At 41.4% G+C, this 16,139-nt stretch overlaps 1 protein-coding gene across 1 annotated transcript in view; it reads left to right on the plus strand.

Moving 5' to 3' along the window:
- The first annotated feature begins 5,441 nt into the window (after positions 1 to 5,441).
- gsg1l2b (gsg1-like 2b) overlaps positions 5,442 to 16,139 on the plus strand; it is a 41,120-nt gene continuing 30,422 nt past the window's right edge. Inside the window, exon 1 of the mRNA XM_077245847.1 lies at positions 5,442 to 5,783. Within this exon, the coding sequence (XP_077101962.1) occupies positions 5,483 to 5,783 (301 nt within the window). The 5' untranslated portion in view covers positions 5,442 to 5,482. The remainder of the gene's footprint in view (positions 5,784 to 16,139) is intronic.

Genomic DNA, 16,139 nt, shown 5'->3' on the forward strand with positions numbered 1-16,139 from the left:
TTGGATGAATCGAAAGTGCAAAAGATCAGCATTTATCTGAAATAAAATCTTTTGTAACATTATAAATGTCTTTTTCTGTCACTTTTGATCAATTTAATGTGTGCTTGATGACATTGTACAATTACATTGTTAGTTTACATGTATATAGTATTTAAAATCCTATTTCTAGTGTTCTGATGTATCATTGCATTTCCTGAGCATCCCTGTGATTTTGATTACATTCCTACCTTGATATATATAGCAAAGTCCTTTCATTCCCACTGGGATAATATCCGTGAAGTGATTGGGAAGTGTGTTCGGCCACCTGAGGCTCACTGGAAGCTTTGAGCTGAGCTTCATACATTCAAACTTTGCTTTAAAAACAGAAACACGTCCTCACGGTTTCACTGTGACTCATAAATCATATTCAGATTAGTAACCTTAAGCCATTATGCATCTGCGATGGAATAAAACCCAAGCTTAAATTCAGTTTCTCCGCATTCTCCGAGGCCATCTTGTAATTGTAACTCGCCATTCCTAAGATTGATAAATGACATACTTATTGTAATGAGCTTCTATGATAGTGGGACGTAATAATGAGCTTGCTGTGAAGGAGACACAAATATGAGCTGGAAATGTCAAAGTTAACGAGTAAATAATGCACTTGTGCCTTTAGGGGACTCAGTTAATCAGAGCTTCAGTGCAGATATACAGTTACACAATACGGGTTTTCTGATGGAAATGCACTTCCCGAGCAGTGATGTGGGAATCTGTATTTTTCTGTCGTGAGATATTCTCTGCGCTCTTGTTGTGACCTTGGAAGGACGTTTTAGCGCATTATGAAGCGACAGCATCATCTCATTATCTGGACGTGAGCATGAAGGACACTGTGGACTTTCTGACCTCCAACTCGTCTCTGTGGACGGAAGAACGTGTGTGTGACACAGCAAACGCTTAACGACAGTGAAAAAACAAACTCTGCACTGTAAAAAAAGTGATTTTAACGGTAAAAAACTGTAAAAATGTTACAGTGAAAAAACTGTGATAGATCTAACTGTGCGTTTAATGTCATTTTACAGTAAAATACCATACAGTTTTTATAAGTGAAAAATAAGTCATTGTAGTTTACAGTGAAAAACTATAAATTGACACTCACAATTATGTATTATACATTATAGGGTTTAATACCTATAATGTTATGTTTATTTTGTTATGTAAAATTTAATGTTGTTGAATTAAAGTTTATTGCATTTTTAAAATTAAAATGTGCATTACCATGATGGTGTTTAGTGTGTGTGTGTGTGTGTGTGTGTGTGTGTGTGTGTGTGTGTGTGTGTGTGTGTGTGTGTGTGTGTGTGTGTGTGTGTGTGTGTGTGTGTGTGTGTGTGTGTGTGTGTGTGTTGTGTGTGTGTGTGAATGACACTCTGCAGCTTCTATATATTAATATTAACTTTCTTATGGAAAAGCTGCTTGCGATGAGCTTTGTTTGATCATGTGACTCTCATCTCCACTGTGATTGGTGGTTGTCAGTGTATTACAATAGTACGAAACAGATATTCATTCTTCAATAGGTCGGTAAATTAACATTATATCAGATAATGAAAACGTTTTTTTACTGTAAATTTAAGTTAAGTCTGTAAAATCTAAAATGTTGCTACCGTAAATTAATTGTTACCGTAAATTCTGGCAACCACAGCTGCCGTTTTTTACTGTAAATTTAACTTTTTTTTACAGTGTGGCTGACAATTAAAGACATTCAGTATATAGTTTCTGCAAATGCTGTTCTGCTCCCTCTGCACACACAAAAGGCCACAAAGATCTCTTTTTTTGTGAAGATTTGTGGAAAAGTAGGTTCTGTTATTCCACAGGATTCTGTCATCCAGCTTCTCATTCCTCAGAGATGTTTACTTGCCGTGAAAACACAAATACAGCAAACACACCCGGTGGAGACGGTGGAAATAAACACTGGAAAACTAAATGTATTTATCCTTTATTTAGCCAGGATATCCCATTGAGATATTATTATCTCTTCTTCCAGAGAGACCTGGTCATAGAGTCTCACAAGGAGAGAGTCACCAAATAACAATGCCAAAATTACTCATTCAAAATTAATAAATAAAATCAAGAAAAACAAGCGTCCTTTAAAACTTTGTGCAAAATGCATTTAAAAAAATGCTTATAGATTATTTATATTTTGCAATTCATTCCAAGCCAAAGGGGCATACAAAGAAAAAGCACATTTACCAAAATCTGACAATACGCTTGGGACTTTTAGCCGAATATGAGAACCGGATCTAGTGCAATAATTATTGGTATAAAAAATGTGAAGATATGCATGCATACCTCATTAAAAACTTTATCTTTCACCCAAAAATGAAAATTCTGTCATCATTCTATCTATATTAAGTCTGTTCATAAAGCAATCGTATCTCTTCATAAGCCTAAACTACTATGGGTGATACTAAGACTAAGTAATACCCATGCTATAGTACACACACACACTGAAGAATAGAAAGCTGCATTAAGTATACAGTATATGGCTAAGCTGCACCGAAATAACCAATTAACTGTCCCAAAGATCTTAAAATATTCAAGGTTTACACTCATAAATGGTCAGATTTGTTTCATCACTTTTCTTCAAAAACAATTGATTTTCACACAAAAAATGCTGAGTTGTTTTAACACAAATTTTGGTCAAATAGGGACAATCTCAGCCGTTACATTTCTAAATTAAATTCTTTACCCAACGGTTGGGTTTGTCAATATTTGACTCAAATTTGGGTTAAAAAAAACCTGCATTTCTTTTAGAGTGTACATATCTGTATGTGTATACACCTCTCAAGCTTTTTCCATGTCTACTCATGATGTGTGTGTGTGTGATTTCCCGAGGGTCAGGTAAAGCGTGATCTAACTGGGACATTCTCGTCGCTGTGCCGTTCTGGCCTTTTGCTCTCCAGGCCACAGATACATCACAGAGTTATTTCACCATCATTCAGACACTATACTCTCTGAATAAAAGCTTCAACGGGGTTCTATATAGGTAGAATATATACGGGTTTCAACGGGGTTCTATATAGGTAGAATATATACGGGGTTCAACGGGGTTCTATATAGGTAGAATATATACGGGGTTCAACGGGGTTCTATATAGGTAGAATATATACGGGGTTCAACGGGGTTCTATATAGGTAGAATATATACGGGGTTCAACGGGGTTCTATATAGGTAGAATATATACGGGGTTCAACGGGGTTCTATATAGGTAGAATATATACGGGGTTCAACGGGGTTCTATATAGGTAGAATATATACGGGGTTCAACGGGGTTCTATATAGGTAGAATATATACGGGGTTCAACGGGGTTCTATATAGGTAGAATATATACGGGGTTCAACGGGGTTCTATATAGGTAGAATATATACGGGGTTCAACGGGGTTCTATATAGGTAGAATATATACGGGGTTCAACGGGGCTCTATAACTATAGGATTCTTGAGTTTTAAGGAACCTTTCATGTCAAAAAGATTCTACATAAGGAGAAATGTCTTGAATAATGCTTTCACACTCTAAAAAGTCTTGGGTTATGTTTTTCTACCCAAATTCTGGGTTGCACCTTTTGGGTCATTTTTGGGGGTTATTTTTTCAGTGTTTGGGTAGTTTTTGTGTAATCCAGCTCCTGGGTCAAATGTAACAACCCAGTTTTTGTGTAACCCAGATCCTGGGTCAGATGTAACAACCCAGTGCCTGGGTAGTTTTGGTAACGATAGCTCCGTCAAATTGTTGCATGTCTTCGGTAAAATACGGGATTGTTTACATTTTATTTGATCTATAACTTCATTATTATGCTGAAAATCGTTTAATTTCATGCAGAGCAACATAGAGGGGTGCGATGCGAGTCACCTCACCCAGCTCCGGCACGAGATCCAGCGTTACGGTGAAAACCGGACAGCAGAGACTGGTCGATGACACTCCGGTTACTTCCACATGTTTCATTTATACTTCTTATATTTGTTAAAATCGCTTAAATGTTGCATGACAATATGTATTCAAAACTATCTAAAATATGCTATACTGTAAAATATGACAGAAAATAAAGGAATTATGCAAATAACTGGCTGTGTGGAATATTTTTAAGGATTTAAGGTAATCCGTAAACATTGATTCATGTATGAAGTAAAAAAAAAAAAAAGCTAGTACTATAGAAAAAATGAAACAACCCATTGTGCTGGGTTAAATAAACTGGTTAAAATCAACCCAACATGTGTTCTGTTCTATATTTACCCGGCCCTTGTGGTGTTCATGTTCTATAGTTTTAGTTGACAATGATAACCCTGGATGGCAATTCTAAAACTCAATTCTGTTTCCAGTAACAGCTGTACAATTCCACACCAGGTTATAAAAGCCATGGCTTTACTCAAACCTGTACTCAAAAAATATAGTTGTTTCGGGAAGGAACTGATGGCGTTCATCGCAAGTCTTCAGCACTGCATCGACACTGATATACTGCGATGCGTCTCTCACGCTGTAGGTGTTCTGGCCTTGGGTGTCAGCGTGTCCAGAGGACTTCATTCTCCACAGCGGCCGGCTAGCGCTCTGTCACTGATATTGATCAGCTGGCCTCACAACACACACAAATAAATTAGGTTGAAAATGAAGCAGTTTGTTTTCCAGTGTAAAACATGATAAAACACTCAGCCACAACCGCATGAGTTTGGAAAACAGCAACATTTGCACTTTGAAATAAATCAAGTATGATAGCTAGAATGTTCCTAACAAAAATGCATGATTTCATTGCAATCTCCTTGAAATTATGACATTTTTACTCCTTGTCCTCCGTGCATAACTCAATAATTCCTATAGATGAAGCCTGATGCATCTCATAATTCACCAGCTATGAGCAGCTGAACAACACAAATAATGAATTTATAGATAAAATAAAATGTAAACAATCCTGTTATGCAATCCTGTTGTAATGCCTGACGCATTACAAGTAATGTATTCAGATTACTTTTTTCAAGTGACAAGTAAAGTAGCATTATTTTTAATAATTAGGCTACTACATAATATCTGAGTTACTTTTTCAAATAAGTAACGCAAGTTACTCCCCGAGATACGCTTTTTTGGGCTTCAAAATCTCAGGTAAATTCACTGGCATTATGAAGCTTGGAAGAGCCAAGATATTTTTTAATATAACTCTGATTGTGTTCGGCTGCAAGAAGAAAGTCATATACACTAAGTGAGTAAATTATGGGATATTTCTTAATTTTTGGGTGAACTAACCCTTTAAGGAAAGAGATCCATGACTCGCTGCGTTCATTGATTCTGACTGACATCACATGAGAAGTGAAGCGCGCGACAGCAGCGCACGAGCGCAGTGTGCAGAACGCGCGCGCGAGCACGCAGCACTGAAGGACTGACTCTACATGACGAACCAGGTTTAAGGCTCGGACTCACTCTCTCTCAGCATCAGCTGACTCTGGATCAGTGTTCGGTGTTCTCATCATGGGCATGGACCGGCGCAGGAGAGGCTCGCTCGCGCTCACCCTGAACTTCCTCGCGCTGATGCTCGCGATATGCGCGCTCACCACCAGCTACTGGTGCGAGGGAACCCGGAAAGTTGTCAAGCCCTTCTGTACCGGACCGGTGACCGGCAAACACACACACTGCATCCGATACAACAGCTCGAACCTCACCGACAGCCGGAGGGTCCAGTATATCTGGGAGACCGGAGAGGATAAGTTTGTTCTGAGGAAGTTCCACACCGGAATCTGGTTCTCCTGCGAGCAGAACGTCGACCTGGTCGGTAAGGACTTTCTTCCCATCAAACAATTACGTGTTTTCAAGCACGCAAACCTGGTTTTTACCGACAGGATGAGTCTGGTTGCTTTGTAACATTTATGTTTCTGACTTATTCTATCCATTAATATCAGGGGATTCCGTAGCATATAACAGCAGGTTTCTTGTGATGATGATCAAGTATAATTGGCAGGTGATTGTGTTTTTGGGTGGCTTTCCGCATCAAACATTTGCGTGTCTTCAAGCGCAAACCTGGTTTTTACCGACAGGATGAGTCTGGTTGCTTTTTAACATTTCTGTTCCTGGCTCATTCTGTCCATTATTCTATCCATCCAAAAATCCAAAAATGGTCGGTAAGGATATGGCTTTTCTTTGTCTTTTCATCCCATCAAACATTACGTGTTTTTCAAGCGCGTAAACCTTTTTACCGACATTTCTGACGTGTTTTATCCATTATCCATTCTATCCATACACATATTCTCGTTTCATTTCGTATATTGTGATGATGAAGTATATAATTGGCAGGTGATCTGTGTTTTTGGGGTGGGTTTTCTTCCCATCAAACAATTACGTGTTTTTTTGTTTTTTGCTTTTTAACATTTCTGTTTCTGACTTATTCTTCTATCCATCCAAAAACTCTCTGTTCGTATGTTGTGATGAAGTATAATTGGTTACACTTCATTTTAAGGTGACGTAGTACTCAAATAAGTACATAGTAATATTAATTAACTGCATGTGCCTACTTAGGGTTAGGGATTGGTTTAGGGTTAGTTACTTGTAATTAATTAGTCAAGTTGGAATAGTGTATATTTATTTATTATAATTGGTTTTGAGGTAACTTATTTGAGTACTACGTCATCTGAAAATACAATTATTGTATAATTTTTTTTATAATTGGCTGTTTTTTATTCGCCCCTTTTCTGAACGCACTGACCTGTTTATGTGCACTTTGTCATTCAGTCAAATACAGATTAAGTATAGAAATGTTGTGTAGTTCTTTGAATAGTGCGTATTTCTATTATTATAATTGGTTACACTTTATTTTAAGGTGACGTAGTACTCAAATAGTGATATTAATTAACTACATGTACTTACTGAAGAGTTAGGGTTTGGTTTAGGGAAAGTTACTTATGCATAATTTACTGTTATTACTATAGTAAGTACATGTAGTAACGTGTAACTACGTTACTTTAGGATTAGAAATGTTGTGTAGTTATTTGAATAGTGCGTATTTCTCTTATTATAATTTGTCACACTTTATAAAAGGTGACTTAGTACTCAAATAAGTACTGAGTAATATTAATTTACTGCATGTACTTACAGGGCTGGACTGGGACAGAAAATCGGCCCTGGCATTTTGGCCCAGACTGGCCCACTACATATGATCATAAACACCACCCATCTTTGCACGCCCTTGAATATGTTTAACTCCTATTCATTGAAACATCTAATGGCATGGCATGTAATGAGTGAGTAGGAACGAGTGAGAGTTAACAGATGAAATAAGTAAAAAATTGTAATTTATTAAAACAATTGAACTATACTCCACAGTGATGCATCAAAAAACAAGCTATAAGCTGCATTGGCATAGCAATACCAGTGTTTCCCACAGGATCTTTGGTAAATCTGTGGTGGGTGGACCTCTGTCTCTCTAGGGGGGTTTTGCCCCCCCTAAGAAAATTGTGTGCATTTTAATGTTAAATTCATCAATCTGGTGCACTATGAGAGTTAAAAATTAAAAGCTCCAACCCATTTTTAGTGTGCAAATTAAACACAGAAAAAAAAAAACCTCTTTGAGTATAAAACTATATTTACTATATTACACTACTACATAATAATAGTTATAATTAATCTCAAGACAGTAGCCTAATAGCCATATATTGTAAAACAAATGCACTGAAAAATAAAGAAAACTTTCATAATTAGTTTTGTACTAATTTATAAACTTGAAAGAGATAAGCACATGATCTTTTATTTTGACGGAAACTGCATCAAGCTTTTATTTTGGCGGAAAACATGGATACAAACGCGTCTCATTAAACTTCTAGTAAATTGCTGTAATCGTCAACAATGCAGATGTAGAAATAATGCGTAACTAGGTAATGGGTTCCTACACTCATAGCCAAAGTGTTTTAAAAAGTAGTTCTGCTTACCACAGACTCTACACTTTCTCATCTCTCTCCTGATCCTCCTCACTATCCTCCTCATCAGCCACTGGAGCTGATGAAGGTCCTGCTGCTGCAGAAACCACATATATTTTGACACATTTTACAGCGTCTGCTTGAAGGGCCTATATCTATTTTTCACGCTATTTCTTTGCACATTCCTTGCGTTTCTTCTCCATCTCTCAGACTATAGACAGATACACACTTGACACTGCTCGCTCACTCAAAGCACAAAGGGGGAGGTGTTTAAAGATGTGATTGGGCCAGCCCAGTGTCAATCAAGAAAACAACCAATAGGCAGCTGGTCTACGTGTTTCATGGGCCGGTCTGTCATTGGAAAAAAATATGATTTTTTTTTTGACCAATGCATTACATCGGCACTAACCCAGCGCTGTCAATTAAACAAAACAAAACGAATGGGCTGCCGATGTACGAGTTTTATGGGCCGTAAAAAAAAAAAAAAAAAAAAAAAAAAAAAAAAAGAGATGTATCGGCCCAAAAAGCACGTCGGCCCACCGGGCATTTGCCCGGTATGCCAGATTACCAGTCCAGCCCTGTGTACTTACTATAGAGTTAGGGTTAGGGTTTGGTTGAGGGTTCTAATAATGCCTAATTGACTGTTATTATGCCGTAACGTGTAACTACGTCACCCTAAAATAAAGTGTTACCTCATAATTTTTTTTAAATAATAGGCTATTTTTTATTTGCCCCTCTTGTGATTTACTTTGATACTGTTTACTTTTGAATAAACAAAAACATTATTTGGTATTTGTATTATTACTTAAAAGGATTACAGATTTATTTATATTTACAGATTTATTGTATTTATTGACTGTACGCTGCACTTTCCTGTTAATTTTACAGTAAAAAGCTGGTAGCTGTCAAAAGTTTACTGTAAAATTACAGTGTTTGAACTGGCGTTTTGGTGTGCGGCCACTTTATTAGGAACACATTTAGGGGTGTGCCATATCATACCGTCCACGATAATACCGGTATACATTTTTACATGATAAAAAAGTGTCATATCGCGATATCAATGATATAGCGACGCGATGACGTATGGCGCATTTACGTTCCCTCGCACGCACAACAACAACGCCTGTGTGAGCGCGAGAGCAGCCTGTCAGCCTCCGATCACGATTTAGCAATTTCACAAACAGCTTGAGTGTTCAGCGGGGCTGCCGACGCGCGTCTTCTCTCGCGCGCGTTTAGGAGTCGGGACATGACTGAATGGTCTCTTGCACAATCGGGCCATCAGTGCATCGTAACTAAAGTTTATAATTTTCAAGTCTTCTTAATTCTTATCAGTTTAAACATTCAAGCGGTTTTAAACTATCCAGTAAGCTACTCGCGCACTCTCTGAGAGAGTTGCACTGCGTGCATACATAGAGTGCAGCTCGCAAGAAACTAAAGTTATTTTTCGCGGATTATATCACTTTAATGGGGGGAAAAACGCAAAATTGTGTAAAACTTCCGGTCTTGGTAAGTATACTCATAAACACAGTCGGTTATGTATAAAACGCATGTGACAGTGTGACAGACAGTATAATGTAAACAGCAATGGATCCGTGCACTAGCTGTAAAAGTGACAGCAGCCATAGGCTATGCGTCTCATTAATGTTGTCATCAAAACAACAAAAGATAGCTTTAATTGTAATGAATGAGAATTATTAGCCTATGTATTTAATTTAATCAGGAAACAGAACTAAAAGACTGTGTTATTTTACATTTGATTACTTTATTATGTTTGTGTAGTATTTCTGAATACTGGTGTTAGACCTACACACATATAACATTTAATTCAAAGATTGAAATCAAGCTTCCTTGTGTTGTGTAAACTCTTAACAAAATTACCACATTGTAAAAACGAAATGAGTGAGCAAACATTTAGGCGAGATAAACATAAGAAAATTTTCAACAACAACAACAAAAAAATGTCTATATCGTCATAAATATCATTATCGCAAATATTCTTGAAATATCGTGATAGAATTTTGAGGCTATATCGCCCACCCCTAAACACATTGCTAGTTCCGGGTCTGGCACTCTTCTTGCCTTCAGAACTACTTTAATTCTTCATAGCACGGATCCAACAATACAAACCTCTAAAACCGTTAGAGATATTGGGATCTCAATCCGGTGACCCAACCGAGCAACACAACCTGGCTGTTTAAATCTTATTGGTTGTTTGCTTGTCAATGCTAGCACGCTGATTTATCAAAACTTCTGATAGGCTGTTTAAGATCTATGGGCGATGCACGCGCATTTTAATGAAAATATCGAGCGCTATATCGAACGTTTTTTATATCGTTACCGACAATGGTATACCGTCGATAAATACCGATACCGTTTTATCGCCTCGCTGGAAACATTCCTCAGGTATTCTGGTCTATATTGACGTGACCGCATTATCACGCAGATTTATCATCTGCACATCCATGATGGGAATCTCCTGTTCCAGAACATCCTGACTCTGCTCTGTTAGACTGAGATCTGGTGACTGTGGAGGTGTTTGAGTTTAGTGAAGCAGTGTGAGATGATTTGAGCGTTGTGACGTGTGTGTTATCCTGAAGATGGTTATATAGGGATGGTTATGGTCATCAATACTCAGGTCAGCTGTGGTGTTTAAACGATGCTCAATCGGCACTAAGAGACCCAAAGCGTGGCAAGGAAATATCCTCAACACTATTACACCTGAACCGCTGATTCAAGAAAGGATGGATCCATGCTTTCATTTTGTTTACACCAAACTCTGACCGTTGCGTCTGAACATCACAGCAGAAATCCAGACTCATCAGACGATGTTTTACAGTCTTCTAGAGTCCAGTTTTGGCGAGTCCGTGTGAATCGTAGCCTCAGTTTGCTGTTCTTGTGTGTTTGTGTGTGTGTTTGTGTGTGTGTTTGTGTGTGTGTGTGTGTGTTTGTGTGTGTGTTTGTGTGTGTGTGTGTGTGTGTGTGTGTGTGTGTGTGTGTGTGTGTGTGTGTGTGTGTGTGTGTGTGTGTGTGTGTGTGTGTGTGTGTGTGTGTGTGTGTGTGTGTGTGTGTGTGTGTGTGTGTGTGTGTGTGTGTGTGTGTGTGTGTGCTCAGATGCTCTTCTGCAGATTTCGGTCGTAACTAGGATTGGGTATCGTTTTAATTTCAGTGATTCCGATTTCAATTCTGCTTATCGATTCCTAATTTTGATTCCAATAAGGTTAACTTATGAACTTAGATAACATTAACATTTAGTCTTATTGCAAAACATTTAGCTGTAGCAGAATATCATGAACGTCTCGGTTACGTATGTAACCCTAGTTCCCTGATAGGGAACGAGACGCTGCGTCAAGCTGTGGGAACGTATGGAATCAGCCCAATGGAGAGACGGAACGTCATAGGCGGGTCATGTCATCGACCAGGAAACTATAAAGCACCCCCAAAACACAAGCGCGACAGCTTCTGATAGGCCTGAAGGAAGCGCTAACGGGCATGCTGGGAGTATGGCAGAACGACGCAGCGTCTCATTCCCTATCAGGGAACTAGGGTTACATACGTAACCGAGACGTTCCCTTTCAAGGGAACTCGAGCTGCGTCAAGCTGTGGGAACGCCAATCCCCACGTCGCCATAGGAGCAAATGACCATCATGTGGGAACTAGCGCACAGAGGACGAGAGCACCTGCGCCCCAGGAGTGGAACTTAAGTCCAATTCATAGAACTTAACAAATGTATGCGGTGAAGACCAGCCAGCCGCATCACAAACATCACTTAGCGATACTCCTGACAACAATGCTTTAGAAGCAGCCATACTCCTAGTAGAGTGGGCTCGTACAGCCAAAGGTGAAGGCTGACCAGCCGACTCATAAGCAAGTGAGATGGCCTCAACCACCCACTTGCTCATTCTCTGTTTAGACGCGGGACACCCTTTCCTGGGTGGCCCAAAGCACACAAATAACTGTTCTGATTTCCTCCACAGGGCAGCTCTGTGGACGTAAGCGTCTAACGCCCTAACCGGGCAGAGAAGGTTAAGTTTCTCCTGATCTGATGACACAAAAGGAGGAGGATAGAAAGCCTGCAGCACTGCAGGTCTAACAGCATTAGTAGGGACCTTAGGGACACTTAGACCTGGTCTAGGGTATAGAAAAACCTTAACCATACCAGTCGAAAACTCCAGGCACGAGGGTGCAACCGACAGGGCCTGCAAATCTCTGATTCTCTTAAGTGAGGAGATTGCAAGCAGAAAAAGAGTTTTATACGTGAGAAATTTCTCAGAAACTTCCTCAATAGGTTCAAAGGGGGCCAAAGAAAGGCCCTCTAGTACAATGGCCAAATCCCAAGTACGAACTGCAGGCCTCAGCCTCAAAGTGCCACGAAGGAAGCGAGTTATAAGTGGGTGTCTCCCAAGAGAAACTCCACTGAAAGGGACATGGTAAACCGAGATTGCCGTGAGTGGCTGACTCATGGAGAACCACAGATGACAGTGCGTTGTCTCCTTGGAAGCGAATAGGTCCACCTCGGCGCGACCGAAACTCAACCAAAGGAGCTCCACCACCTCGGGGTGGAGCCTCCATTCCCCCGGCCTCGGCCCCTGCCTCGACAGGGAGTCTGCTACCACATTCAAATAACCAGGAAGATACATAGCTCTCAGAGACCGTAACTTCCCCTGGGACCACAGGAGGATCTGACGGGCCAACTTGTAAAGTGGACGCGACCGCAGGCCCCCCTGATGATTTATATACGAGACCACCGACATGTTGTCTGACTGAACTAGCACATGATGACCTCTGAGGTCTGCTAGGAAGTGTTTCAAAGCATCCGTCGTTAGCGTTACGCGACGACAAAGAGCCCCCAACTCAGGCCCTTTGGATAGGAACCAGGTTTCTTTCCACATGACCAGAGCACGAAGGCAGCGCCGCGTGACTTTGATCGTGCGGAGGGGATTTCCCCTCGGGGAGAATCCCTTGGTCCGGAGCAACCACTGCAGTGGTCTCATGTACCACAGGCCGCAAGGTATAACGTTGGACGCTGCTGTCATCAGACCCAACAGTCTCTGAAACTGTTTTACAGTGAGTAGCTGGCCTAGCTTTACTTGTTTCATAGCTGAAAGAATCGAAGCGATGCAGGTCGGAGAAAGTCGCGCCCGCATCGAGACCGAATCCCAAACGACACCCAGAAAAGTGGTCTTCTGAGAAGGAGATAATACACTTTTCTTTGCGTTCAGCCTCAACCCCAACTTTCTTATATGAGCGAGAACGACATCTCGATGCTGAACCGCCATCTGCTCTGTCTGAGCTAAAATCAACCAATCGTCGATGTAATTGAGGATACGAATGCCCTGAAACCTCAGGGGCGCTAAAGCTGCATTCATGCATTTCGTGAAAGTGCGGGGAGATAAAGCTAGGCCAAATGGAAGAACCTTGTACTGGTATGCCTCGCCCCCGAAGGCGAACCTCAGGAACTTCCTGTGTTGTGGAAGGATGGAAATATGGAAGTACGCGTCCTTCAGATCTATCGTGACAAACCAGTCCTCGGATCTGATTTGTGACACGATCTGCTTGATAGTGAGCATCTTGAATTTTAGCTTCCCTACCGAGCGATTCAACAGGCGCAGATCTAAAATTGGACGCAACCCCCCATCCTTCTTTGGAACGATATTATATCGACTGTAAAAACCTGACTCCAACCTGGGAGGAGGAACCCGTTCTATAGCCTCCTTATGAAGGAGCGCTTTCACCTCTTGTTCCATTACCAGAGCCTGCTCGGGGCCCACCACTGTGGGCAGAACCCCTCTGAATGTTGGTGGACGACACCTGAATTGGATAGCATAACCCTTTTTTGCTGTGTGCAGAACCCACTGAGATATTTTTGGAAGGCTTTTCCACTCTGCCAGAAAAACTACTGAGGGTACCAGTCTCTCGAGACTGGCCTCTGGTGTAACTTGAGCAGCAAACACAGCGCCCTGTAACGGCGCACCGGCAGGGAACGACTGGCTTAACTGCTCTGAGACCCTCCTCAAAGGGGGCGAGCGTCCCTCGGGAAAGCGCTCGCTGGGACCGTCTGTGCCCCGGCATGAAGGCGGGGTTGGCAGAACGGGCCCCTGAGGGCACCGAAGAAGAGCGGGCACCGTGTAATGCCAGTGGCGTCAGGACTTCCTCTTTGCCAAAGCCTTCTTGGCCATAATAACTGTCCTCAGATCAGTTTTGCCAGAAGACTTCGGCTGAGAGTGCCGCATCTGGTCCCACTGTTTGGAAGGGGGAGCGCGAGACGCAACACTCTGCTTCTGTTGCGCCCTATGTGAGGAGCTGACTGGCGGCCTGGACTGCTCCCGCCCAGCAGTACCGGGGACATGAATTTTAAGAGGCATAAATTTCTGAAACGCTGCCGACTGTTTCTTCTCTTCCTGAAATCTATCTATGACAGTATTGACAGAATCACCAAAAAGACCATGAGGAGAGGGCGGAGCGTCCAAAAGAAAAGCTTTGTCTTTTTCTTTCATGCCAGAGAGATTTAACCATAGATGCCTCTCTGCGGCCACCAGGGCTGCCATAGTACGGCCCATTAGCTTGGCCGACTCCTTGGTGGCGCGCAGAGATAAATCTGCAGCCTGACGCAGTTCGCGAACTACGTCAGTGCTGACCTCTTGAGTGTCACTCACATCCTTTAATAAGTCAGCCTGGTATGCCTGCAAGATGGACATCGTGTGCAGGCACGCCGAGGCTTGACCGGCCGCCGAAAACGCCTTACCCACTAGGGGTGGTGAAAAAAATCGATTATTGATTAATCGCGAATATGTAATGGACGAGTATGAATCGATTATTAAATCTTCAAATATCGATTTTTTATTTATATAAAAAAAAAAATTCATTATTTTATTTTGTAAAAAAATTTATACCGGAAGTTGAACGTCACGAACGCGCCCAGTTCCAGTTAGCAAGCGCGTGTAACGTACTGTCTATGGTGTAACCAGCCAGAGCGAGTTAGAGCAGGTGTGTAAAAGCCTGTTTGAGCCTATTTACAATCGTATTTGATTGCAGAGCGCCGTAGCGCAAGCACTACCTCTCGCTCGTTCCTCTCTCTCTCGCGTGCGCTCTTATCCTCATATTAGGCGCCGTTTAGGGCTTATATCAAACTTGATTCACGCACACATATATGAAACACTTGCATACACATATATTAAGTAGTCAAACATACATGTATACTGCTGAATGCTCAAACAAATACATATGAAATGCACAACGACACACCTAAAGTCGCTCACGCACATACACGCAAACTCTACACACACGAGATGCGCGCACATACAAACTCTCCACGCACATATGAGACATGCGCGCACACACTCATATGAGACGCGCTTGCGCACATAAACTCTCCACTAGGGATGGCCCGATACCGATACTGGCATCGGGGATCGGGTCGATACTGTCCTCATATACTCGTACTCGTACTCATAAAAATTCGCCGATACCACGCCCCGATACCACGTACATTTTGCGAAACGAAACTGGCCGCCGCGAGTGCTTTGTCGAGGTGAACTGAGGCATAGGGACGTGCATTCCCAACGCAAAAGAGTGCGGCGCGGCACTAGATCTGATGGCCGAGCGCGAGCGCGAGCGCTGGGGGGTAATGCACTCACTCTGTGTGTGCGGGTTCCGGGAGAATAAAACGATTCGCGGGACTCCCGCAAACTAGACATATCTATGAATACAACATATTAAAACTAATAGATTTTCATTCATCTGTTGCAGAAAAGCAAGAACAACAACTAAAACAAAATAGAAACGATTTACAGGCCAGAGTTTCTATTCATAACATGTTTGCAGCGTTGAGCGATGTAGCCAATCACAGACATGTGTGTTGACTTCTTGAACGCAATGGCTAATCAGAAGCATTTAAGATAGACTCCCCTCACTGCTCAAAACTTTTTTGTTCAGTGCTGAATTCTGTATGCTGGCAAATCCTCTAATTATAACAAACAAAGTGTGGATATTATGAAAGATTCATTGTGCAGTCAGCTTCATTGATAATAACAGATGTGTGAGATCGCTATGAACTGTCAGCTTTTTAGGAATTAGACTATTAAGGGAGCGCACTTTGGGCGCATTCAGTCATGTCAGACCATGCACGCAGTAACTGCTTGCTTTTATGTTAAATTAACAGTGGTTTGTGTGTTAATACATTTATTATTTTACTCATTATTACTTATTTTTAGACTTGTTAAAAC

The sequence above is a fragment of the Siphateles boraxobius genome, unplaced genomic scaffold, assembly GCF_051911475.1.
Source record: "Siphateles boraxobius isolate OS27281-9 unplaced genomic scaffold, OSU_SipBor_1 103, whole genome shotgun sequence".
NCBI lineage: Eukaryota > Metazoa > Chordata > Actinopteri > Cypriniformes > Leuciscidae > Siphateles > Siphateles boraxobius.